At 37.4% G+C, this 26,255-nt stretch overlaps 4 protein-coding genes and 1 pseudogene across 6 annotated transcripts; 4 read left to right on the top strand and 1 right to left on the bottom strand.

Annotated features, from left to right (window-relative positions):
• Positions 1–1,768: 1,768 nt before the first annotated feature.
• Positions 1,769–2,747, top strand: LOC104779946 (mavicyanin-like). Its single transcript, XM_010504380.3, has 2 exons — positions 1,769–2,108; positions 2,195–2,747. Exons 1-2 carry the CDS (start codon positions 1,943–1,945, stop codon positions 2,554–2,556), a joined length of 528 nt encoding a protein of 175 aa, XP_010502682.1. The 5' UTR covers positions 1,769–1,942; the 3' UTR covers positions 2,557–2,747.
• A 235-nt stretch (positions 2,748–2,982) lies between these two features.
• Positions 2,983–6,972, top strand: LOC104779945 (uridine/cytidine kinase UKL1, chloroplastic). 2 transcript variants are annotated; one of them, XM_010504379.3, is made up of 14 exons: positions 2,983–3,418; positions 3,654–3,745; positions 3,826–3,895; positions 3,987–4,105; positions 4,261–4,357; positions 4,658–4,737; positions 5,016–5,210; positions 5,294–5,377; positions 5,462–5,522; positions 5,842–5,902; positions 6,089–6,182; positions 6,285–6,357; positions 6,442–6,524; positions 6,610–6,972. In XM_010504379.3, exons 1-14 carry the CDS (start codon positions 3,223–3,225, stop codon positions 6,754–6,756), a joined length of 1,452 nt encoding a protein of 483 aa, XP_010502681.1. In that variant the 5' UTR covers positions 2,983–3,222; the 3' UTR covers positions 6,757–6,972. The 2 variants fall into 2 exon arrangements, 1 of the variants encoding a protein (XP_010502681.1); XR_015596587.1 differs by having other exon boundaries at positions 3,023–3,418; positions 5,842–5,916.
• Positions 6,973–7,142: 170 nt separating this feature from the next.
• LOC104779944 (uncharacterized) lies at positions 7,143–10,408 on the top strand. 2 transcript variants are annotated; one of them, XM_010504377.3, is made up of 15 exons: positions 7,143–7,525; positions 7,612–7,726; positions 7,806–7,917; positions 8,005–8,049; positions 8,146–8,213; positions 8,297–8,351; positions 8,438–8,517; positions 8,607–8,690; positions 8,862–8,975; positions 9,112–9,230; positions 9,325–9,442; positions 9,535–9,668; positions 9,765–9,918; positions 10,018–10,097; positions 10,184–10,408. In XM_010504377.3, exons 1-15 carry the CDS (start codon positions 7,365–7,367, stop codon positions 10,284–10,286), a joined length of 1,542 nt encoding a protein of 513 aa, XP_010502679.1. In that variant the 5' UTR covers positions 7,143–7,364; the 3' UTR covers positions 10,287–10,408. The 2 variants fall into 2 exon arrangements, with proteins under 2 accessions (XP_010502679.1, XP_087366082.1); XM_087509956.1 differs by having other exon boundaries at positions 7,148–7,525; positions 9,771–9,918.
• A 21-nt stretch (positions 10,409–10,429) lies between these two features.
• Positions 10,430–13,776, bottom strand: LOC104779943 (chloride channel protein CLC-b). The gene is made up of 6 exons (XM_010504375.2): positions 13,242–13,776; positions 12,948–13,148; positions 12,669–12,846; positions 12,058–12,590; positions 10,792–11,941; positions 10,430–10,690 (listed from the first exon to the last, which is right to left on the bottom strand). Exons 1-6 carry the CDS (start codon positions 13,412–13,414, stop codon positions 10,586–10,588), a joined length of 2,340 nt encoding a protein of 779 aa, XP_010502677.2. The 5' UTR covers positions 13,415–13,776; the 3' UTR covers positions 10,430–10,585.
• Positions 13,777–15,198: 1,422 nt separating this feature from the next.
• LOC147945463 (uncharacterized) lies at positions 15,199–16,035 on the top strand (annotated as a pseudogene).
• The last annotated feature ends 10,220 nt before the right edge of the window (positions 16,036–26,255 follow it).

Raw genomic sequence — 26,255 nt, 5'->3', positions numbered from 1 at the left:
AAGGTTTTTAATGAGGTAGGTGCTTGTGAAAATCCAAGCTTGATTGACTAAGTGTCAATTAAGCTTGAGGGGGAGTATGAAACCTCACATCGCACATCGTCCGTACCACACCGTCCGTACAACATATGAATGGGCCGTCCGTAGAACCTCATGTATAACGAAGCCCAGCTTGTATATGAAGCATCTTCATCAGTCACAAAGTTCTCTAGAACCTTCCCAAGTAGCCGTTAGAAATGATAAAGCAAGTGGGAGCTCAAGGAAAAGTCACATGTTGTGTTAAGAGAAGACATGTCGCTTTCATAGTCTTAATTGTCTATAGAATCTTGTATAGGATATTCCTTGTGTCACATGTGTCTATATTTAGATTGTAACTAGGAAATAAATCAAGGAAGAAGTTGTATTCTTCTTCTATACTTTTATTATTCTCTCTACACTCTCAAACACTCATACACTCACTTACACTCTCTCTCTCGTTAACACATACTCAATCTTCTTCTTCTTGTTTTCAAACTTACAAATCAATCATGCCCTTTTCTTATGTCCTCCAGCACGGCAGGTTTGGGGTCTATCCCCATTGCCGACATCCTCGGCTGTTTTCCCTCAGACTTGGTTTATGAAAATTTGGATTGGCTATTTTGGAGATTCCAACAGAATCCTTCGATTGATATGTTTCCCTGGATACTTTGGTATATCTGGAAGGCCAGAAATGATAAAGTTTTTAGCAATTTGGATTCCAATCCATTAGCGATCTTACATATAGCGAAGGAAGAAGCAAAGATTTGGTTTTCGGCGTAGGAGGATGCTTTGGGAGTCTTGCTTCCGGGCGGCTCTCGACTGACTTCTGGTCCTACGGTTAATACTATGGCTGTCACTGATAGGTTTGGAACCAAACATCGATGTTTTGTGGATGGATCTTGGAAGGGGACTGACCAGTTTATCGGTAGAGGTTGGCATTGCATTTCCCCTGACGGGGACTTTTCCATTGTGGGTGCATCCAATTCTCGTCGTAGCTTGTCACCCCTTCATTCAGAAGTGGAAGCCTTCATTTGGACAATGCGGTGTATGATTGGTGCAGGTAATGAGAATATTGTTTTTCTCACGAACTGTTCTGATTTGGTGAAGATGGTGTCTTCGTCTTCCGAATGGCCTGCTTCAAGACATATTTGGACGTGATTGAAGAAGATAAGGAAGAATTCCTATCATTCTCTGTAGTCCTTATCTCGTTCACAGAATGGTAGTGCGGACAAACTAGCGCGTCGAGCTAGATTGGAGGCGCATCAAATTAACTTTGTGAATGATTTTCCTTTAAATTGGCTTGTTTAGTGTACTTTGTGGTAAAAAAAAAGTTAATTATAAAAAAATTAGATAATATTGAAACATTATAAATAGTATTACGGAATTCTGCAAAACTTATCCAACCACACAAATTTTATTTTATGTCACATTCGGCGATTAATTGAACAATTTAATTGTGTAAGTTTTATTTCAATTTCCGCGATTCCATAACCCCGCATTTACCTACAAGAGCCTCAATCGAATTGATGGACCAAAGAAAGAATATAGAGGAAGTAGAATCTTTTTTGGTGATAGTTAGTTAACAAAGTAGCTCTTTTGCCAAACCAGGTGGGATTTTTGAAACTTGCTTGTTGTAGGCTGTTTGTCTTCTTAACTTATTCGGCAATTCTGATGTAAACATGTTACTCGAACACACACACATAACAAAATAAACAAAACAGAACATATTTACTAATATAAAGATTCTACAACCACCGAAGATCTTGACTTCAATTCAACTCCAAGCTTTGTTATCTTCTTTTGTCTCTTTTCTTCCTAACTTTGATCTCTTACGCAACTAAAGTCCATGCATTCCCCTATATATACACGAGCTAGCAGCAAAGCTTAACTTAGTATATCAAAACCAAGTTACAATCTACTAAAACCAATGAAAATGCAAGCAGTTCTTGTTATCCTGGTTTTCTCCGGTTTAGTCTCGGTACAGAAAACGCTAGCAGCGCAACATGTGATCGGAGGTAGCCAAGGCTGGGAACAATCCGTTGATTTTGATTCTTGGTCATCCGATCAATCTTTCAAAGTCGGCGACCAACTTGGTACGTTTCTCTCTAATCTCAATATCTAAATCAAAACCGACCCGGTTTAATGCTAACTGAACCGTTCTTTTTTTTGTGCCGTGTAGTTTTTAAGTATTCAGGACTACATAGCGTTGTAGAGCTAGGAAGCGAAACGGCATACAAGAGTTGTGACCTGGGAACACCTGTCAATTCCTTGAGCTCTGGAAACGACGTCCTTAAGCTTTCTAAAACCGGTACTCGTTATTTCGCTTGTGGAACCGTTGGCCATTGCGAGCAAGGCATGAAGATTAAAGTCAACGTTGCCTCTTCTGACTCAAAATCATCTTCCTCTCCTGGTTCGGGTTCGGATTCAGGGTCAGGTTCGGGTTCGGGTTCGGAATCTAGTTCGGGTCATGGATTACGTGCTTCCGTTGGATACATTTTCGTTGTTGGATCTTTGGTTATTGGTCTTATTTGGGCTTACTGAGGATTTAGGGCTTTCGTAAATGTATATCGAATATATTCGTGGGGAGAGAATAAATATTTTTGGAATTATTAATTTGTATTTGTATTAAGTCGTATTTTTGTTGTATTTTGATTTTGCATCATTATGTTATGTAGTTCGGATATCTGCATTTCTGATCTTATTCTATACTATATGTACAACCTTGTTTTTCACGTTTCTCTCACCATCTTGTCCACTTGATTGGTCCGGTTGGAATATTCTTTATTATGCCTTCTCATTTAACCAATCATTTTTTAATTTATTTTTTATGTTATCAGCAACATTATCAATTTTAATTATTTAGTTATTGTTCCTATAACAGCAATATGATCGCAAATTAACGTTTTTAATTTATAAAATACAATATCTACTTTAATTTAAATTATACACACTAGTTTGCAAAAGTCTGTGTTAACCCTAATTTAAAACCGGAAATATATTTTAATCTGAGTTTCTCCAAAAAAACAATTATTTAAAAAAGACGGAGGGAGCGAGAGAGAGGACAAGTGGGTTTGCTGAATTGTGCCGAAATCGTCGTCGTCACTGATCACTTACGAATCCTCCTTTATTTTATTTTTCTCCTAATTCGTCGTCTTCTTCTTCTTCTCCGGATACCAAATCGGGATTTTATTCGCCGTGGAATTAAAAATGCCGGAAGATTCAACGTTGATTGACTATGTCATGGAGAAGGCATCGGGGCCTCACTTCTCCGGTCTTCGCCTCGACGGTCTTCTCTCTTCTCCGTCGAAATCATCCGTCTCTTCTCCTTCTCACTTTCGTTTGAGTAATTCTTCTTTTTCCGCTACCGACGATCCCGCCGCTCCTCATCAGCCCTTCGTTATCGGTGAGTGATGTTTCGATTTCTCCTTTCCTCTTTCGCGCTTAATTCTCTTCCTTATCGAACCGTTGAAGTTTCTCAAATTCCGATCGTGGTGTATTGTCTCTCAATTTCATGAAATTGGCGTTTCTTTAGGGTTTTATTTAGGGTTTTAGCTTGTACGAACATTTGTGCTTCCAAGATTAGTAATATCTTAGTTCAAGTTCTAGGGCTTAATCTTTTTTTCTGTTGACTTGTGTAGGAGTTACTGGTGGTACCGCTTCTGGTAAGACGACGGTGTGTGACATGATAATCCAGCAACTTCATGATCATCGCATTGTTCTAGTTAACCAGGTTAGATTCTGTAGCTAGTCCCTGTTCTCAATTCTTAGAGTTATTTTTTTGTGGTACTCTGATGCTGTTTTGTTGATTAGGATTCCTTTTACCGTGGTCTGACATCTGAAGAACTGGAGCATGTACAAGAATACAATTTTGATCATCCTGGTAACTTGTTCTTTTGATTTGGGAACACTGATATTCACCTGAGGAAATTTTGGTGTAATTTTTAACGTCTGTTGTTTTTCGTTTTCTCTAGATGCGTTTGATACTGAGCAGCTTTTGCATTGCGTTAACACACTCAAGAGTGGGCAACCGTATCAGATTCCAATTTACGACTTCAAGACTCACCAACGTAAATTAGATGCGTTCCGTCAGGTGCATAATCTTCTGTGCTATTTTCTAAGATGCGTCTCTATTTATTTGATATCCTTATATGGTTCCTTTCTGCGGTTTTATGGGTTTAGAATCTAAGTTCATGTGGTTGAATCTTATCATCGTTTGTTAAATCAATCAGTTGGGACTTTTTTCAGGTCAATGCTTGTGATGTCATTATTTTGGAAGGGATTCTAGTTTTCCATGACTCGCGAGTTCGAGACCTGATGAATATGAAGATCTTCGTTGACACAGGTTTAACTAGTTGCAGTATCTTGTCTCTCTTTCTTTTTGATTCTACTTAAATAAACCTTATATTTTCTGCACAACTATGAATGATATAGTGACAATTATATATTGTGATAGAAGTTTTCCACGTCCTGTTCTGTAGCTGATGGTGCCCTTGATGGATTAACTCACTTTCGCCACTTTTTCAATTGTTGACCATTAAAGACTGAATGAATGCTATTGAAGCTATATAGTTACGAAACTTTGAATCTTTTTGTAATGCTAATAATTCTCAGTGAAGTCATTGTGGCTATTTATTGATTTCAGATGCTGATGTGAGGCTTGCTCGCAGAATCAGACGTGACACGGTTGAGAGGGGTAGGGATGTTGATTCTGTGCTTGAACAGGTTAGTCTTTTGTTTTAAGTGTTAATGTAAAATTTGTCACCAAGTTTCACCTATCTAAGTTAGTGCTCTAATGTGTGCATACGAGACTAGGAATTAGAGACCTATGTGTTTGTGCAATACTGAACAACTCAATGTCCCTCCTGTTGTTCAAGCGACTCTTGCTTAATTCTGCTCTTTGAACTGTTGTGCTATATAACAGTGTTGTTTTCTGAGTTTCCTTTATTTTTTCAACTTCTCTTGTTTTGAGGGTGTTCTTGTTGTCAACTTCTATATAACAGTATGCAAAGTTTGTAAAACCCGCGTTTGATGATTTTGTCCTCCCGTCAAAGAAATATGCTGATGTGATCATTCCCCGAGGAGGTGACAATCACGTTGCAGTTGATTTGATTGTGCAACATATCCACACAAAACTTGGGCAACATGATCTCTGCAAAATCTACCCAAATGTTTTTGTTATCGAATCAACATTTCAGGTACATTCCACATTTTCCAACTGTTTGATGCTTGATTCAGACGGTAAGGTTTAAAACCATCTTCTCACCTACGATAATTGCAGATAAGAGGCATGCATACACTTATTCGAGAGAAGGACATATCAAAACATGACTTTGTGTTTTACTCAGATCGCCTCATTCGTTTGGTACTCTTTTATTTCCTGTCATCCCTTTCAATGTTACTCAGCTTCCAAGCTTTGTCATTTCAATTGTTGATGGCTTTATTCCAGGTTGTGGAGCATGGTCTTGGCCATTTGCCATTCACTGAGAAACAAGTAGTTACTCCAACAGGTATAAGAGGAGAATGGCTTGAACTGTAACTATAGTATATAATTATAAATCAAAGTATGCTTTGGCATTTACTGATTGATCGAATCCATACAGTTATAGAGGCTTGAGCTGTAACTATAGTTTACAATGATTTATTTATGGTAGTCATGTGTCTGAAAATATGGATCAACTAGATCGTGAGATCCTATAAGTCTTTATCACATTTATCTAGAAAGATTGTTTGTGCTTTGTGGAAATCATAGTGAAGACCTCATATGCTTTGGCATTTACTGATTGATTGCTTCCACACAATTATAATTTCTAATCTCTTACAAATCAGGATCGGTGTATAGCGGTGTTGACTTCTGCAAGAAACTTTGTGGGGTCTCAGTCATTAGAAGGTGAGCGTTAAAAGGTATTATGTGTTTTAAAAGTTCTTAATAGATGGAGACTGGAGCTGTTTAGTTCTAGATACGGAATGTGCATACCATTGAAAGCATACGTTGTTTGTTTGCTCATGTTCTGTGTGAGTGACTTTTTAAATTCTTTTCTCTTGCCTAAATTATCTGTTTTGCATGCTTTGTTAGTGGTGAAAGCATGGAAAACGCATTACGCGCGTGTTGTAAAGGGATTAAGATAGGGAAGATTCTCATCCATCGTGATGGCGACAATGGAATGCAGGTTTTGCTTATCTCTTTCCACTTCTTTAACAATTTACAAAGATCATGTCTCTTTTTTAAAACTCCAAAACTCAAAAACAATTTCTCCTGGCATATGACTTAGCTTATATACGAGAAGCTTCCAAGTGATATATCCGAGCGCCATGTCCTGCTTCTAGATCCTGTTTTAGGCACAGGTAGCTTCACTTGTTTTTCATTTCCTGCTTTGGGATCTTGTAAGTGTATTTTCTCTGAAACTTTCCATTGGATATATCTTGAAGGTAACTCTGCAAATCAGGCGATAGAACTACTAATACAGAAAGGAGTGCCTGAATCCCACATTATATTCCTCAATCTCATCTCGGTGAGTGTTTTAATTAACCAAAGATACTTCATCGCATAACTTGTTCTCTCAGTCACACACTAACAACCGATTCCGCATCCTGCAGGCACCAGAGGGAATCCATTGCGTCTGCAAACGCTTTCCAAAGTTGAAGATTGTGACGTCAGAAATAGATCAGTGTCTGAACGAAGAGTTCAGGGTCATACCAGGCTTGGGTGAGTTTGGTGATCGGTACTTTGGAACTGACGAGTAGCGAGCAGTACCAAAGTGTTTGTCAATGGCTTATTGTGCTTGTGTGTAAAAAGAAGTGTTCGTCTTTCTCCTAAAGATTCTTCACGGGCTTTGTTTTCTAACTTTTTTCCTCTGCTGGGAAGCTTCTTGCTTAGTAGTAGTGACTAGTTTCTAGAAAATCGGAAAACCACTTCAAGATTCTTGGTTTAATCGATGCATTACGATTCGTTTATTAAAACTTTTATGCATCACTGATTCGTTAATACTTTCTTTGTGATTGAACAAATTCTAGTGATTTTTGGTCAAAATTACTTTCACCAGTTACAATAGCAACGGTTTGTTACCTAGATGAACTAATGGACCATTTCATAAAGTTCAAATATTGGTTTAGTAATCAGGTCAAGGATTAAAGTAAGCAATCTCAAAAATATGAAAGCTCGAATGAGATCAAGGATTTAAGCAATCTCAAAAATATGTAAATTTCAACCGGATTAATCGGGTCGGTTTGATCCGGGTCGGGTCTAATTAATTTTGTTGGATACAAAGCCGGGCAGAGATATTTATGGACTTTATCCATTCCCGCCACGGAGTAAATCCTTCGCCGACGACAGTGAAGCAGCAACAGCAACGATGCATTCGTCGAGCGTTTTCTCGTTCAGTTCTCGTTATCCAATCATAACCTGCCGCGTTTCACCTCCTTCGCCTCCCGTCGTCGCGTCTCTTCCTCTCCCGCCGCCAACAAGCTCCTCCGACTCGCTAGCTTGCTCCCTCCAATGTCCTCATTTCCAATCGTACGCTCCTCTTCGCCGATAAGTCTTTCATCTCTCAAAATATTGTGATAATTGATTCGATTCCGTCTCTCTCTGGATTGCTTCAGGTGTTCAGGTTGTACGCAGGAGTTCAATCTCCATCGTCCAGCTGTCGTCGAAGAAGCTTCAGGCTTCTTTAAGCGTTACGGCGTCGAAGATTTCACTTTCGATAGTTGTAGACTGGTTAATTTCACTTCTTCTTCCTTTTTCTGATTTCACGTCCTTTTGGTTTCTGGTGATAAGTTTTTAGATCTAATTGCAGTGGGGATGGAGATGCCGAGCAAAATTGGCCGTTCGTGGCTCTTCAGATAATGCATTGATTGGTTTGTACCAAGAGGGAACTCACACCGTTGTTGATATTCCTGAATGCAAATGTAAATTTTATTTAAGCTGGAAATAAGTTCTTGACATAGATTTTTTTTGTGATTGGGATTGAAGTTGAGTTCTATTTCTTTTTGCAGCTCATCATCCTAATATTAATGCTGCAATTGAGTTATTGAGAGAAGGTAGTATTAGTAGTCCTTATGTTTTTTTTGTGATTTAAAAGATAGAGATTTGGTTGTGTTTGCCATTTGATTGGGGTTTTTTTGCTATGCTTTAAGGTATTAAGGTGTTCGATGTTGTGCCATTTGATGAGGATCAGGGGACTGGGGACTTACGATATGTTCAGGTGGTTAACATTTGAGTATATATGGCTATTTTGTAATCCAATCTGGTGCAGTGTGGTAATGAGGTTTTTTTTTTAATCTATAGATGGCTGTTACGACGCACAGTACAAATCTTCGTGCTCCAGAGAGATACAAAAATGGTTGAACATTTATTTTTGGTTTTGTTTCTTTTGCATAGTGATATGATGCAGTAAGAGTAGTTTCTGATTTTAGATATTGGTTTCAGGAAAAGTGCAGGTGTCCTTGGTTTGGAACTCGAGAAATGAGAGATCTCATAATGCAGATAAGTTGCAAGCATTGTCCAGCGTGAGTTTTTTTTAAAAGTCATGGTTCCGTTGGCTTGCTTCATTCATTTTTTTTCTGCAATTTATAACTTACATATTTCTCATTTGCAGTACTTGTGGAGAAAGGGTGGACCCAACAGCAAGTTTCACCTGATCCATTCTGTGTGGGCTAACTTTCAGACATCAACCAACAATGTGAGTCAGAGAACAAGAATTCTCATATGCTATGGCTAAATATTCAGGGAATATTAGTGTTAGCTTATAGTCTTTGTTCTGGCCGCATTATGTGTACTAGAAAACTTCTGCCTGAAAGTGTTCCTTTCTCTTTTGTTCAGTTGTCTAACTTGATTATTCCCTTTGTCTTAGATAATCTTTGGAAACAGATGGAGGCATCTTTTAGGTGAGAGAGATTTCTGGGAACATGTAGGAGGGATTGACATATCCTTGGATCCTTCCAGTTTTGGCCAGGCAAATACACGGGTGAGCATGCAGATAATGAGTTAAAGCTTATGAGCCGGGAGTTGATCAGCACATTTGATTTGCTAGTTTGAGTGCATTTTCCTATCGGCTGTAGTCATTGCTTTATGATTCCTAATGTTTCAAATGTTTGTGTCAGGCTTTTGATAGCTTACTTTGGAAACTGCATAAGTATGTTCCTGGTGGATCATCTGTTGCCGATCTATATGCAGGAGCTGGAGTGATTGGATTATCGTTAGCTACATCGAGGAAATGCAGGCAAGAACATCGATTGTTCATATCTATATATTATCTAAGAAGAGACTGTGTATATTCGTTTTGATGAAAACTTTATACTTTAACCTGATTTCAGCTCTGTCAAATGCATTGAGGTTAACAAAGAAGCAAGGCTGTCTTTTGAGAAAACAATCCAGCGATTGCCTAACTCATTGAATTGCAGCATCAGTTGGCACCATGCAGATGCTTCAGTTGTAAGTAGTGTTTGCAAAAACTAGTTCCAATTTTCTAGGATTTTTTCTAACATTTTAATGATGTGTTGTACACTGTATTCGAAATTCTACAGAACCCCCTTTCATGGATTATAGGGTCAGATGTAGTCGTTGTGGATCCTCCTAGGAGAGGTCTAGATGCTTCTCTCCGTCAGATGTTAGAGTCTGTCCCCTCCATTGAGAAAAGAATGAGGTCTTCATCACCAAGGTTTTGGATTTGTGCCTAAATACCATCATTTATACCCTATCACCAAAACTCCAAAGGTAGATCTTTTATGGGTCTGTTAATTTTCTCTTGTTTCAGTTCAAGCTCGAATGCAAAAGAGGAGAAGAGGCCATGGATTTTAAGGGCAAAGGAACTTTCAATTCAAGCTGGCAACAAGCTGATCCCTGAGGAGAATAATACACTACCGCAAAGACTCATATATATAAGCTGTGGTTGGGAAAGCTTTAAGGAGGTACTAGAGACACACTAATATTACCTCTATACTAGTGTAAATAAGCCGTTAACAAATGCTGCCAGTTTAGTTCCTTCTAATTTCTAAACAATTGATTAGGACTGCAAGTCGTTATTATCTAGCAAAGCGTGGGAATTGGAAAAAGCCCATGGCTTCAACTTCTTTCCCGGAACCGATAGGTATCAGTTCATAGAAACATTTACTGTACTTGCATTTTATACTGCACAAATATCATCCATGCTAATTTTACCATTGGGTTTGTCAGCATTGAAGTTTTGGCTGTCTTCAAAAGAAGGGTTGCTATCAAGAAAAAGAAGAAATCGGGAATAAAAAAAGTGGGAATAAAGAAAGTGCGTGCGCCTAAGTAGAATCACAGGACTCATATTAGTTAATATCTGTAATTTGAGAACTTCAAAGGTTTAGAAGACCATCTAATGGATGAGAAAACAGTTTTGCTCTGTTCCTTTTGATAAGTAGATATGGTTCTCTCTTTTTTTTGTGTCATTACAAGTAGAAAAAGAGATTTGTGCGATATTTATCTTATCAACTTCTGTTGGATATGAAGAAAAAGTGCAAAACTGGACAGATACATCTTCAAGAATGGGAAGAAAAATACAAGGCTGCAAGCCATTTTTTACAACCACAGGTAAACAAAGTATATAGCTCTTCAATTTGCTTTTCTACCTTTGGATTTTTCCAATTGAGGAAAGGCTTGTAGAATGTTGTGTGCCCTTAGATCCTGCCTGGTTAAGATCCCTACCACAGGACACAACTGCAAAAATTTTGAATAGCAACAGAAGTTAGTGTCATTAGATTTGTTTGTAGGTTTTTAGTAAGCAGGAAAGTAAAAGAGAGTCGAAGGCATAAACTCACTCCTGAGGTTTGAATCTTGGGAACAATTAGCAAATGGCGGAGTCCCACTTGCCGGAATAGTACTAAAGCCTTGGCCACAGACATGTTCTCCATGACTGTGTAAGGGGTTGTGTTGGTGAGAGGATGAAGATCGACAAACATTTCCATTTCAGAGCTTGTGATAGCCACGTCGTCAAAGTTGTCTTCTCTTTCAGCCAATTCATCCCATGGAAACTTTTCCCTGACCTCCCACTCCTCTGTTCTTCTTTTCTCTGTCAAGAACCATCTCTTTTTCAGAACTTTAACGAGGTGCGCTCTCAGGATTAGCCCGTGGAGTTCTGTAGCCCCAGTTACTAGACCCACTTGAGGTACCTCTGCTTCATCTAAAACAGGGAATGCATTATGCGTCGTGTTCCTTAGCACATCAACTATTTTAGAAACCTTTTCTACACCTTGCAGGGTTACAACCGGGGGTTTAGCATCACCAAGCTCACCAACGCTGAGGTTCCTCATCCACGGCTCTGGATTTGCATCTAAGAAAGGCAAACCCTTTAGATCCAATATGATGTCATAGATACTTGGGTTGAAGCTGTCTCCCACAGTTTTGGCAATCAGAAGCACGATCATTGTAATGGGAAGCAAAAGAAGATTGTTGGTGAGTTCAAGGAATATAACACAGAGTGACACAGTCATTCTCATAGATCCAGCCATGAGCGCGGCTGCACCAAGGACAGCATAAAGCCCTTGGTCAATACTTGTGTAGGATCCCATTGCAGCGCCAAGCATCCGGCCATATGCAGCACCCATGAGGATGATAGGGAGGAAAAGACCAGATGGTGTTGCAATACCAAATGTGAAAAGCCCCAAGATGCAGTAGAGCACAAAGAATATCCACAGGGAGCCCATGCTAAACTCATTGGGAGTGTTGGAAGAGAAAAGGTTTCTGACAGCATCATCGTTGGTGGTGAGAAGCAGAGTAGCTAAATCATTGTAGTAACCTTTTGGGCAATGGAACTGTTTGAAGTTGCCGGATCTTCCATTCGTCGGGCAGATCTCATCTATCGAGGGATCACAAGGCTTGCATTTAGCCAAGAAAGGAAGGCCATAAAGGCAAACTGATGTGAAGAGTGATACCGTAAGACTGAGAAGCACCTTGTGGATCTTACCCTTCCTGCAATATGACCAAACAAGATAAGTTAACTAGCTTACCGGGGTTTTACTCACAGCATATGATAAAAATGTTTCACTATGTTTATTTTTAGAACCTGTTGAACAGCTAACACTTACTCGTTGATGAGATTGTAAAGCCGGAGAACTTTATGCAGAACGTGATTATAGAGACTCCCAAGAATTCCACCGATTACACCAATCAACATGACAGGGATTATGTCAGTTACATGGTAAGTATAAGTTACGTGACTCACATCAAACATGATAAGCCCTCCTCTTCCAAACAACCCACACTTGCCTGAATTGCATATCTCTATGAACTCTCTCAGAATAACCACAACGACTGCTGTGCTGAAGAAAGTCCGCCACAACAAGGCACTTCTCCACCAAGTGGCAACTTCCTCAAGGGCGAAAAGCACACCTCCAACAGGTGACCTGAAGGCTGCACAGACTCCAGCAGCTGAGCCACACGTAATCAGATCCCTGCGGTCTCTATCGTTGTTGAAGTAACGAAGCCATCGCCACTTGATTCGGTGGTTGTCTGTTCCACCTTGTCCGAGCAAAGAAGCTATGCAGCTTCCAATATGAACCAGAGGACCCTCTTTACCCAGATCAAGTCCAGCTGCAACCGCTCCTATGCTTCCAATGATCTATCAAACCCCACAAAATCCGTGAGTCAAAAGTCAAATTCATTCATATTATATCTTTAGAAAAATTCAGAAACAGACCTTAACGATCATAGTGGTAGCACCAAACATGTTGGGAAGATCGACACCATTAAGATAAGCTTTGATCTCAGGGATTCCAGGTCCAGCCGCAGTGGGAGCAAAGAACACACAAAGCACAGATGCCACCAAGGTAAGACCCAAATTTGCCCCAGCAAGCACCATCAGACCTGTAGCATATCTGTTTTACCCTCAAGACATTATCATCCAATCATACACTACAAAAAACAACTGCGGAATTTAATTTGTTTGAAAACGGTTAGATCCAGCTTTGTTTTTTACCTTTCTTGGCTGAGGAAGTGGCCAACGGCTAGAAGCTTGTAGCCAGCGATGTTTTCAACAGCTAAGTTGATGAGAGTGGCGATTAGACCAGTGAAAAGACCAACAAAACAAGCTAATGTCCATTTCAGGAATACGTACTGAAGTACTTGTGCCTTTGATCTTTTTCTCCAATCATGCTTAAACAGATCGTTCTCGTTTATTCTGTCAATATTTATTAAACAACAAGAACTGAGACGTTGAATTCAAAATTATGCTAAGAAGAAGAGGAGGAGGAAGAAGAAGAAGAAGACATACTCATAGTTCAAGCTCTCGATATGGGAAACCTTGGTACCGACCAAAGCAAGTGGAGTTGAAGAAAGTGTTCGATTAGCCTTGACCAGAGGTTGGTTCAGTGTGTTGCTCTCTGGGTCTGCTTCTCCATTGTACTTACTATTACCACCAATCTGGTTTAAATCTTCTTCCACCATATCTGTCTGCCTCTGATCACATAAAGATGAAACTGGCTTTTGGTCGGAACCTCTGCAACAGAACTTTTTAAGGTTCTTGGAGAGCTTTTCTTTGTTTTGAAACCACTCTGGGTGGGTATATTTTTATTTATTTTTGAAAATAATTCTTGTTATTATTTCATGCTAATTGGTTTGCCGACTTTTGTCTTTTCTTTGCTTTTATAGTTTTAAATGTCTACATACATATACGTATATATGTATTTGCGTATGAATAGTGTCTAGTTTTGGCGAGACGACGCTTATGCTTGTGAGAGGGTAACAAATTAGAACTAGGTAATCCTTACATATGCTAAACTACAAGACCAGACAATGATTGGCCATTTAAATATTATGCCTACAATATATAAGTATATAACAGCGAAAGGTAACCAAATTTTGAGTTTTGTACGTAAAACGTTAGTGATAAGATTTTTTCTTTATATGTGGCCTACATTTTTATAGCCAGAGTCTTGGTTAGATGAAAAATATTGTAATTCATTTGTGGTTCTTACGTACAATACAATTGTAAGCCAGCCAAGAATTATGAGAAAATTAATTACAATAGTACAACGGAAGAACATAGGTATATGCAAGAAAAAACATTCTCATCAGCCAAGAATGTGCCACATGTTATGATTAGATTAGTAATAAAAAAAAGAATAAAATCATCCTCATCATATTCTAAGTGATTATATGTGTTTTTCGTTAAATACACGATCAAATGTTGTCAGTGGTCTACACACTATGGAGAAAGATTGTAATTATCATCTACTAACATCATTTTGGGTAAGTAAATGCTGTCTTTCGAGTTTGAACTGATAAGCCTCACACATTAATGACAAAATTAACAATTGATTTTTTATGATGAAGAAAAATATATGACTTCTGAATAAAATTACTTGTGTCAATCATATGATGTATATCTTCTGGAAAATGTATGCCTTTTGGTTTTGGTAAATCACAGTGAACGAAAATACGTTGTTGCTCTTTCTAATAAAGGTGTTTTTGGTTTATTAATAGGGGAAAAAGCTAAAAAAAATCTCTAAGTTATTTTTATTTGGAAGTTTAATATCTAATGGTTTTGTATTGGAATTAAAATACCCCATGTATTTCTTTGTTGGTTTTTAAATCATCATGTTATATTGGTTTGTTGAATCAAACATCCGACTTAACATTAACAGACGTTAATTTGATTAACGAATTCTCTTAACCGGGTTAATTAGACCAAACACGTGGGTAATTGGGATTAAATGAAAGACACTGTTGCCCTTGCTCAGTTCCCTCTAATCGATTTCCCCCAAATCGACAAACCCTAAAAACTAAAATCCCCAATTTCTTTCTCTTTCTCGTGTGTGTTCTTCTTTCAACATCTAATGAGTGAAGGCATTTGATTTAGCGGATTTGGTTCAGTGTATTGGGCGTGAATTCGAGATTATCGCGGAGATGAGGTATGTCGATTTCAGTTAATAGGGTTTGGGGTTCTCGATTCATCGCAATTTTATAAATCTATTTCAAAATTGGGATCGATGGGATTTTAGGGTTCGAAGTCGATTATTATAGGTTTAGTGGGTGAAATCCATTATCATTATTGGTTTAGTGGTTGATTCGAAGTCGATTTCAGATTTTAGGGATTTGTTTGTACTAATCGTGAATGTTTTATTGTCGTCTGTAGTGCTTTCGAGTGTTTGAAGTGAAAAATACACTTTAGAGGGGATGTTTCAATAAAGGATCAAACATTCGACTACATAGGAGGGGATTGGAAAGACATGTTAATAGATCCCGATTTGATGACATGGTCAATCTTTGGCGAGTTTTGCAAGGAGAATGAAGTTGATGGTGAAGGCGAAGAAGTTTGGTATAAGCTTCCACATGAGGATATAAGTTCAGCAAGATCAATTGGCAACGACAAAGATGGTGGGATAAGGGAGTTGTGTCGTGAAGCCATTATTGGTGGTGAAGTCGATATATACATCGACAACGGGGTTACTGTACCAGCATTGTTTCCTCTGTCAAATGAGGATGTTGTAGATGAGGAAGACGAAGTAGAAGCTGATGCTGATAAGGATGACCATGGTGATCGAGTAGAGGAAGGTAGACATGATGATGGATTCTCAGCATTTTTCGAAGAAATTAACAGTGGAAGACCACATGGGGATGAAGCAGCAGTTGGGGGTGAAGCAGCAGTTGAGAATGAAGAAGCAAGTGTTAATGAAGCAGCAGTTGGGGATGAAGCAGCAGGTGTAGATGAGGAAGAAGATGTAGATGAAGATGAATTTGAGAGGCAGTGTTTTGATGTTGAGCGTCCAGATCATCGAATGGACATTGAAGATGAATGGGATGCATACGACGAGGAGGAAAGGGTGACAGCAAGAGCTAAATACATGAAGGATAAAGAACCTTATTTGTGGTTATTGTAAAAGTTTCATAGTGGAGAAGAGTTCAAGGATCAACTTCTACGGTATGTGTTGAAGACTAACTATGATGTGAAGTTGTGTAGATGGGGTGCATCAAAGCTGGCCGCTATATGTAGCCGTGAGAAGTGCAAATGGAAGATATACTGCTCTGCTCATAATCGCACAAGTAAATGGATAGTTCAAAGCTAATGTGATCATGGATGGAGCTAAGGAGGAGAAACTTGTAGCTGAGCTTGAACCTGAGGAACTTGTTGCTGAGCTTGAACCCGAGGAGCTTGTAGCGGAGGAACCATTGCTTGTACCTGAAGGACCAATGACTAGAGCAAAAGCTAAAAAGCTAAGAAATGCACTAAATGAGCTTATTCAAGAGCTTATGGCCAAAGAGAGCATGGGAAAAACTATTGGAGATGATATCTATCAAGTCCAGCCCACTTTGAGCCTAATTCAAGTCCAAGAAAGCCCAAAATAATCATTTTATTTTGTGGTCAAAGAGGGATGACGAAAATGGAGTTCAACTCACCTTGGGATGGACACCTTGGGAAGAATACATTGGGAAGGAAAATTTCAAGCCTTGGGTCTTCATTCAACTATCTATATTTAATGTCTTTTAGTTTCAAGAATAATTAATACTTGGCTTTGTTACCAAGTTTCTTATCACTATATAAACTCTTGTAATCTCATTTGAGAATCATCAACCAATTTTCCTTTTCATTTTAAGAGTCTATCTCTTTGTTCTTTGTCTAGAACATTTCTTTGTTTCTTGGTGTGTAATATCCAAGCAACAGCCTCCTCTTACTGGACTAGTGTGTCATATCTAGCAGCGATTGGAGTTGGAAATATCAGCAACCTTCCGCAACTGCTGTGCGACCCCTCAATCCATCAAATCTCCCTTGTTGCATCTTGCACCTTGGCGAGTTTCTATCATTTCTAATCCGGCTGAGTGATCCTCGAATTTGGGCGTATCAAGTGGTATCAGAGCCACTCAACCGGTATTTATCTGTTCATCTTCTCATCTTTCATTTCTAATAAATACTTCTTCTTCTTCTTTCTATCTTAAATTTGGGCCGTCTCCTTACCTAGGCCAAATCTATTTCAAAAAAAAAAAAAAAAAGAGAAAAAAAGAGAAAAAAAAAGAAAAAAAGAAAAAAAAAAAGAAAAAAAAAATCTAATACAAAAAAAAAAAAAAAAAGATCTGCTTTTGGCTAGGTGGTGGAAGAGAAATTCTGCTGGCTGAGGAGAAATCCAGCCTTGGAGTGGTTAAAACAGACTTCACAAAATTCTCTTATCTTTCTATCTTCCTCCTTCCCTTGTTGATTTGGAATTCCATTGGGTTGCTTGGATTTGTTCTCTTAGAACTTAGGGATAAAGCTCTTGAGTGACCTACCAAAATTGAGAGAAACACTTGTGTGTGTGAGGATTTTTGTTATCTGCTAACTTTTGGTGTTAAGTTTTCAGGAAACCATGGAAAGTGATGGAGAAAGATATCGGCCAGGAAATTCTGTCGCCGGGCTATCTAACTTGCAAATGAGGGCATTGAATGATACTATTACTAACATTATGAATACAGGTCTAGAAGAACTACACCAAAGGCTCGACGAGATTCAGAATAGCCAACAAACCCGTTCTAGACCCGTAGCCAGGAGAGAACGTTCAAGGAGGACTCACCGGCCCGAGGAGGAAATTGAAGAAGAGGAGTTCCATGAAGAAGATGATCGATCCATCTCTCTATCCATTCCTTGTTGGTGTGTCATATCCAGCAAGTTGTCGATCTCTTTTGGTGTGTAATATATAAAGAATCGATCCACCGGTATATCAGGAGTCTTCCGCAGCTCTTGTGCGACCATTCGCTCCACATCCTTTGATCCTTTGGACTTCACAGTCTCTTGGATGCAAAGTTTATCCCTTTCACCACCTTAGAGGGTCGACTCCTTGGGAGAATCATATCAAGAAAATCCTGGTCAGTTACATACAATTCCTTAATGAACTCAAAACCAAGCAACTTAATTTCAAGAGCTGAAAGAAGAACATACCTTCTAGACAAGGCATCAGTCACCACATTCTCCTTACCTTGTTTGTATTTTATGACGTAGGGAAAGGTTTCAATGAATTCAACCCAACGTGCATGCCTTTTGTTCAACTTTTGCTGGCCTTTGAGGTGCTTCAAGGATTGGTGATCTGTGTGAATGGAAAACTCCTTTGTCCAAAGATAATGTTGCCATGTTTGGAGTGCCCTAACCAAAGTGTATAGCTCTTGGTAATAAGTGGGGTAATTGAGTGTGGCTCATCCCAATTTTTCACTGAAGTAGGCAATGGGTTTCTTTTCCTGCATCAACACAACACCAATACCCACTCCTGAGGCATCACATTCTATCTTAAAAGTTTTGGAGAAATCAGGAAGTGTAAGTAAAGGAGCTTGAGTTAACTTCCCTTTAAGTATTTGAAACGCCTCCTCCTGAGCTTGTTCCCACTTGAAACCAACATTCTTCTTAATTACCTCTGTGAGTGGAGCTGCTATTGTGCTGAAGTTCCGAACAAACCTCCGGTAGAACCCAGCTAGCCCATGAAAGCTCCTTACCTCTCCAACGGTTTTGGGGCTAGGCCAATCACGGATGGCTTTGATCTTTTCTTCATCCACCCTGAGTCCATCAGCACCTACAATAAACCTAAGAAAACCACGTGATCTGTTCCAAAAGAGCACTTATTAAGATTTGCAAATAACCTTTCTTTCCTAAGGACGTCTAGGACAGATTTCAAATGCAGCTTATGTTCCTCACGGTTCTTGCTATAGATAAGAATGTCATCAAAGTAGACAACAACAAAATGACCAATAAAAGCTCGCAAGATATGATTCATCAAACGCATGAATGTACTAGGTGCATTAGTAAGGCCAAAAGGCATGACAAGCCACTCATACAATCCTAGCTTAGTTTTGAATGCGGTCTTCCATTCATCACCTTCTTTCATGCGAATTTGGTGATAACCACTTTTCAAATCTATTTTTGAGAAAACAGAAGAACCATGCAATTCATCTAGCATGTCATCAAGCCTAGGGATCAGATGCCTATACTTTACCGTAATGTTGTTGATGGCACGACATTCTACACACATGCGCTAAGAGCCATCCTTGTTAGGCACAAGTAGAACAGGTACAGCACATGGGCTTAGGCTCTCCATGATGTAACCTTTTTCAAGAAGCTCTCCAATCTGCTTTTGAATTTCCTTGGTTTCCAACGGATTGGTTCGATAAGCCGGCTGGTTTGGAAGTGACGCACCTGGGATGAAGTCAATTTGATGTTCTATACCTCTTATTGGCGGCAAACCGTTAGGGTTCTCTTCTGGAAAGATATCTGAAAATTCCTGCAAAACGTCTATCAAATGCTCTAAAGTCGCTTATGGGAAATATTATCAAATGTATGGTTTCTTATTCTTTGATAACCGTCTTTGTGTGCTCCAATGTTCTTTGAGGGAGTTATTTGTCAGGGAAGCTCATGGAGGAGGATTAATGGGACATTTTGGAGTTGCCAAAACACTTAGTGTTATGCAGGATCACTTCTACTGGCCGCAGATGAAGAGAGATGTGGAAAGAATTTGCGGAAGGTGTGTCACTTGCAAGCAAGCCAAGTCTAAAGTACAACCCCATGGTTTGTATACTCCTTTACCCATTCCTACTGAACCTTGGACTGATCTTTCAATGGATTTTGTGCTAGGACTGCCTAGAATCAAGAGAGGTAGAGATTCTGTCTTTGTGGTTGTTGACAGATTTTCTAAGATGGCACGCTTCATTCCATGTCACAAAACTGATGATGCTTCAAACATTGCTGATTTGTTCTTTAGAGAAGTTGTTCGATTGCATGGCATGCCTAGAACTATTGTTTCTGATAGGGATACTAAGTTCTTAAGCTATTTCTGGAAAACTTTGTGGTCTAAGTTAGGGACTAAGTTGTTGTTTTCAACTACTTGTTATCCTCAAACCGATGGACTAACTGAAGTAGTGAATATAACTTTGTCTACTCTTTTGCGTGCTATCATTAAAAAGAACATCAAATCTTGGGAAGAATGTTTGCCTCATGTTGAGTTTGCATATAATCATTCAGTTCATTCTGCTACTAAGTATTATCCTTTCCAAATTGTTTATGGTTTCAATCCTCTAACGCCTTTGGATCTAATCCCTTTACCTTTGAGTGAAAGAGTTAGTATGGATGGGAAAAAGAAAGCTGAACTTGTTAAGCAGATTCATGAGAAAGCACGACTCAATATTGAAGCAAAGACAAAGCAATATGAGAAGCAAGCAAACAAAGGAAGACGTCAGCTGATGTTTAAAGAGGGAGATCTAGTGTGGATACACTTGAGAAAGGAACGTTTCCCAGCTGAAAGAGAGTCTAAGCTAATGCCACGGGTCGATGGTCCATTCAAAGCCTTGAGAAAAATCAGTGACAATGCTTACAAACTCGACTTGAAAGGTAAGTACAAAGTGAGTTCGATTTTTAATGTTGCTGATTTGGCTCCATTTGTGGAAGATGATCCAGATTTGAGGTCAAATCCTTTTCAAGAGGAGGGGGATGATGTGATCATGGATGGGGCTAAGGAGGAGAAGCTTGTAGCTGAGCTTGAACCTGAGGAACTTGTTGCTGAGCTTGAACCCGAGGAGCTTGTAGCGGAGGAACCATTGCTTGTACATGAAGGACCAATGACTAGAGCAAAAGCTAAGAAACTAAGAAATGCACTAAATGGGCTTATTCAAGAGCTTATGGCCAAAGAGAGCATGGGAAAAACTATTGGAGATGATATCTATCAAGTCCAGCCCACTTTGAGCCTAATTCAAGTCCAAGAAAGCCCAAAATAATCACTTTATTTTGTGGTCAAAGAGGGATGACGAAAATGGAGTTCAACTCACCTTGGGATGGACACCTTGGGAAGAATACATTGGGAAGGAAAATTTCAAGCCTTGGGTCTTCATTCAACTATCTATATTTAATGTCTTTTAGTTTCAAGAATAATTAATACTTGGCTTTGTTACCAAGTTTCTTATCACTATATAAACTCTTGTAATCTCATTTGAGAATCATCAACCAATTTTCCTTTTCATTTTAAGAGTCTATCTCTTTGTTCTTTGTCTAGAACATTTCTTTGTTTCTTGGTGTGTAATATCCAAGCAACATCCTCCTCTTGCTGGACTAGTGTGTCATATCTAGCAGCGATTGGAGTTGGGAATATCAGCAGCCTTCCGCAACTGCTGTGCGACCACCCAATCCATCAAATCTCCCTTGTTGCATCTTGCACATTGGCGAGTTTCTATCCTTTCTAATCCGGCTGAGTGATCCTCGAATTTGGGCGTATCAAAAGCTATGTGGATACTCATAACCATGGTCCGAGTGGGAAAGCTAAGATGTTGAAACAAGGGGTTATTGCGAGAATGTTCAGAGATGAAGCTAGAAGACGACCGGGATTGAGGTGGACTGACATCAAAGATGAGGTAATGATGAGGTACACACTCTCAGTGTCTAAGTGGATATTACAAAAGGCAAGGAGGATGGCATTAGATATGGTGATAGTAACACAAAAAGAACAGTTTGCGAGACTCTGGGATGATATTTTTGTGGGATCCTTGTTTTTTTTGTGTGGGATCCTTGTAATATTCTCAAACATAACGGCTCTTTTGGATCAATGGTACTGATTTTTATAAAATTCTTGAAGTGCAAATAACAGCAAACAAAGATTAACCATACAGCAACAACAACAACAACAATATCAAACAACAACAACAACAACAACCCAAGATAGCCTACTACTTTCCCAATCCAAGTATCATCGCAATTACCACAATGAATCCTCCCCAAGACAACACAATGAACTGTCGGAGTATTTTCTCTCTCTCAGTAGCAGCCATAAATTCATTTTCAAGCTGATTCTTCTCTTGCTCGTATTTGTTGACTAACCCACTATGCATCGTCGTCGTCGCAACACTCACACCATGTTCATTCATGGCCTTTAGAGAATCTTTAAGCACTTTTATTTCATCTTTATGATGACGAATCTCATCTTTAGCTTCTAATAAGCTAATCTTCTGCCAGCCATGCGGCTTTTCTTCATCTCCCCAACCAAAGAACCCATGAACAACACATCTGTAGAATCATTCTTCTTGGATTATCGTTTGTCCATGATTTTACAACGGTCGTCGCTTTTCCACTATTGCAGATAAGACCCACAGACCATCGCCCTGAATTTGCATCAGACCCAGAACTTTAACTCGTAACTCGCTCCATTAGATGTTGAAAGAAGAACACACACGAGAAAGAGAAAAAAATTGGGGATTTTAGTTTTTAGAGTTTGTCGATTTGAGGGAACTGAGCAAGGGCAACAGTGTCTTTCATTTAACCCCAATTACCCACGTGTTTGGTCTAATTAACCCGGTAAAGAGAATCCGTTAATCAAATTAACGTCTGTTAAGTCAGATGTTTGATTCAACAAACCAATATAACATGATGATTTAAAAATCAACAAAGAAATACATGGGGTATTTTAATTCCAATGCAAAACCATTGGGTATTAAACTTCCAAATAAAAATAACTTGGGATTTTTTTTAACTTTTTCCCCTTTATTAATATAAGAAATCACATGTTTTTAAAAATTAGATTTGATGCAACTAACGAAGTCTTAAGATTGTTGTGTAAAGAGAGTAGGAGAGTTTAATAGATTTGGAAATCTAAGCAAAAGTCATGTAGTGTTATTGATTTAAAAATATTTATCAAAACTAATGTTATGGGTTCTATGAATTATAAATACTAATCATAATTTTATGTTATTCGTTTATTGATTTGTTTTTAGATTTTAAAATTTATAATATGTTTTAAATAAATTTGAAAGTAAAAATTAATTAGAATAATTCAAATGCAAAGATAAAATATGTTATTTTGGAATTCATATGTTTTGATTTTCGTGATCAGTAACGATTTTCAAATCCTATGGATATACAAACCAATAACACCCCATACATGTAATATCTCAAATATAGTTCACAGTTTGATACAAAAAAATTTAATACTCAATTTTTGGAACTCCAAAAAGTCCCCTCAAAAGCCAAAATTTATTTGCAATTATGTTCAGCAAATGGGAACTCTGTGTAGGCAGTTAAAAAGAAAAAAAAATTGATTAAAATACCTGGAATTCCACTCGTTATGGTTTGATCTAAACACTCTCATTTCTGTCTTAATCTGTTCATGAGCCATTTACCATGAGTCTTTACATAAATTATTATTATTTTTTTACCGTAAATTATCATTATTTTTTGTTAGCTAATCTATGATTTAAATGTAGAAATTCGTAAATCTATGTATTTTTTAATAATAGTCTTTGTATAAGTTGTTTAAAAAGTCCATCAAACCATTTTCACTATTTCTCTAAATCTAATCAAAATAAATTTTAGTAATTAATTTTATTATCTTATTGGTCACATAATTTTATTATCAATTCTGAAAATTGGAATGGATCATTGCGTTTCCTGGAATTCCACTCGTTATGGTTTGATCTAAACACTCTTATTTCTCTTTTAATCTGTTCATCAGCCATTTATGAGTCTTAACATAAACTATCATTATTATTTTTTACCGCAAATTATCATTACTTTTTGTTAGCAAATCTATCTATGATTTAAATTTGGAAATTGGTAAATTTATTTAAATACTAGTCTTTGTAAAAGTTCTTACTAGTCTTTGTAAAAGTTGTTTACTAGTCCCCAAACCATTCTCACTATTTCTCTACATCTAACCAAAATAAGTTATTAGAATTAATTTAAGAAATTTTTTTGGATTGACCCCTAGGGGTGACCCTCTCTTGATTAACCAATCAAAATACAACAAAATATCATGTCATATCATATTTATAAATTAAATAAAAAGACAAAAAAATTAAGAAACAAATCCTGTAGTTTTTTTATCAAGAAAATTATGTCGTTTTAAGTTTTTTTTTTATCATCTGGATTTATTATTGATTGCAAATTATGAGAACAATTACATATGATTCTACCATGGGCAATTCCTTCCGACCCTATTAGATTCACTACAAACACTTTTGCTCTTCTGCTCCATGCTCTTGATGGTCACCTTCCTTCTCTATGTTCACCTTCATGTGTATGTAGAATCACGGCGAACAGCGATAATTACGCATCACTGGAGATCGTCTGTAAATTTGCCTCCATTAATATGCACAATTAATAAATCGCATTATCCGAGCCTCGAACCCCAGACCTCCTGATGTAGAAGCATTAATGAACCCTAGACCAACCACTGGGCCAAGGGGGCTTCCACTGTCGGTTTAAGTTTAGAAAAGAGAATTAGGGTTTGAATTTTATAATTAAAAAAATTATATATCGGTTTAGATTTATAAAAGAATGATTAGGGTTTAGATTTTACAATTAAATGAAATTATATGTCGGTTTGGATTTACAAAAAAGTGGTTAGTGTTTAGATTTTACAATTAAACGAAATTATATGTCGGTTTGGGTTTACAAAAGAATGGTTAGGCTTTAGAATTTAGATTTTACAATCAAACAAAATTATATGTCTGTGAATTTATAAAAGAGTTGTCATGGCACCATCACACCAAGGATCGAGTCCTGCTTCCTACGAATGTAGGAATTTGGCTAATGGGTCGGCCAGTTGTGGCCCAATGGTTGACAAAAAAAAAGTTGTTATGGTCTAGGGTTTATATTTTACAATTAAACAAAATTATATGTTGGTTTGGATTTATAAATGAGTGGTTAGGGTTTAGATTTTACAATTAAACAAAATTGTATTTCAATTTGGGTTTATAAAAGAGTGGTTAAAGTTTAAACTACACAATTAAACAAAATTATATATCGTTTTGAGTTTATAAAACAGTGATTTGGGTATCTATATATACATTTTTAAAGACATTTATAAAATAAATCCTGAAGTTGGCACTTATTTACAGGGATGCCATTGGCATTAAATAATCTATATTATTATTTTTGAAGTACATTTTGTATTATGCCCTTGAAGTTTTGGTTATTTAATTTGTTTTCTTACAACATTAACCCCTAACTATTTTCCTAAAATAACAATTCCTGAAAACTCATTTAATGGAACTATTTAAATCTACCTAATTTGATACATTTATTGCCATAAATAGCTTGACAACATCTATACATTTCGATTTTTCCAAAAACAACTCTACCCATAAAAATCTCTAAACCTATTTTAATAGATCTTTAGAGACCGTATGATCTCTTAAATTTAAATGACATAGCCGAGTTTGAGAAACAAATGATTACAATCGCAATAATTATTATAACGTTAATAAAGTTCATAAAAACGAGAACCCAACTTTAGAAACTCAATAATCGGGTATATTTAACTTTAGCATCAAGAAAAATATTTAATATAATATATACCGTGTTAAGAAACTAAATATTATTATGCGATAATGTTATCAACTCAAATAGGAAAACACTAAAATCTCTCTTTTATTGCTACGGATCATAAACTCCTTGCTCATCAAGCATTTTCCATGTATCTATATTATTATTTTTGAAGTACATTTTGTGTTATGTCCTTGAAGTTTTGGTTATTTAATTTGTTTTATTTACAATATTAACCCCTAACTATTTTCCTAAAATAACAATTTCTCGAAACTCATTTAATGAAACTATTTATTTCGACCTAATTTGATACATTTATTGCCATATATAGCTTGACAACATCTATACATTTCGATTTTTCTAAAAACAACTCTACACATTAAATTTTTAATCCCATAAAAATCTCCAAACCTATTTTAATAGATATTTAGAGACCGTATGATCTCTTAAATTTAAATGACATAGCCGAGTTTGAGTAACAAATGATTACAATCGCAATAATTATTATAAAGTTCATAAAGTTCATAAAAACGAGAACCCAACTTTAGAAACTCAATAATCGGGTATATTTAACTTTAGCATCAAGAAAAACATTTAATATAATATATACAGTGTTAAGAAACTGAATATTATTATGCGATAATGTTATCAACTCAAATAGGAAAACACTAAAATCTCTCTTTTATTGGTACGGATCGTAAACTCCTTGCTCATCAAGCATTTTCCATGTATCTATATTATTATTTTTGAAGTACATTTTGTGTTATGCCCTTGTAGTTTTGGTTATGTAATTTTTTTTATTTACAACATTAACCCCTAACTATTTTCCTAAAATAATGAAAACTCATTTAATAGAACTATTTAAATCGACCTAATTTGATACATTTATTGCCATAAATAGCTTGACAACATCTATACATTTCGATTTTTCCAAAAAAAACTCTACGCATTAAGTTTTTAATCCCATAAAAATCTCCAAAGCTTTTTTAATAGATCTTTAGCAATGTTTTTAAACCCGGCCCGGACCGGCCG

Source organism: Camelina sativa, chromosome 4, assembly GCF_030686135.1.
Source record: "Camelina sativa cultivar CO46 ecotype springtype chromosome 4, ASM3068613v1".
In the NCBI taxonomy this organism is placed as follows: Eukaryota; Viridiplantae; Streptophyta; class Magnoliopsida; order Brassicales; family Brassicaceae; genus Camelina; species Camelina sativa.
The sequence above is the reverse complement of the archived record's forward strand: the minus strand, read 5'-3'. Positions and strand labels throughout refer to the sequence as shown.

Coding starts and splice junctions, on each gene's coding strand:
- LOC104779945 (XM_010504379.3), top strand. CDS start 3,223: ATGCCGGAAGATTCAACGTTGATTGACTATGTCATGGAGAAGGCATCG. Junction 5,378..5,461: donor CAGATCGCCTCATTCGTTTG/GTACTCTTTTAT, acceptor GCTTTATTCCAG/GTTGTGGAGCATGGTCTTGG. Junction 5,523..5,841: donor ACAAGTAGTTACTCCAACAG/GTATAAGAGGAG, acceptor CTTACAAATCAG/GATCGGTGTATAGCGGTGTT.
- LOC104779946 (XM_010504380.3), top strand. CDS start 1,943: ATGAAAATGCAAGCAGTTCTTGTTATCCTGGTTTTCTCCGGTTTAGTC. Junction 2,109..2,194: donor CAAAGTCGGCGACCAACTTG/GTACGTTTCTCT, acceptor TGTGCCGTGTAG/TTTTTAAGTATTCAGGACTA.
- LOC104779944 (XM_010504377.3), top strand. CDS start 7,365: ATGCATTCGTCGAGCGTTTTCTCGTTCAGTTCTCGTTATCCAATCATA. Junction 8,214..8,296: donor GGGACTTACGATATGTTCAG/GTGGTTAACATT, acceptor TTTAATCTATAG/ATGGCTGTTACGACGCACAG. Junction 8,352..8,437: donor TCCAGAGAGATACAAAAATG/GTTGAACATTTA, acceptor TATTGGTTTCAG/GAAAAGTGCAGGTGTCCTTG.
- LOC104779943 (XM_010504375.2), bottom strand. CDS start 13,414: ATGGTGGAAGAAGATTTAAACCAGATTGGTGGTAATAGTAAGTACAAT. Junction 13,149..13,241: donor ATCGAGAGCTTGAACTATGA/GTATGTCTTCTT, acceptor AAATATTGACAG/AATAAACGAGAACGATCTGT. Junction 12,591..12,668: donor CTACCACTATGATCGTTAAG/GTCTGTTTCTGA, acceptor GGGGTTTGATAG/ATCATTGGAAGCATAGGAGC.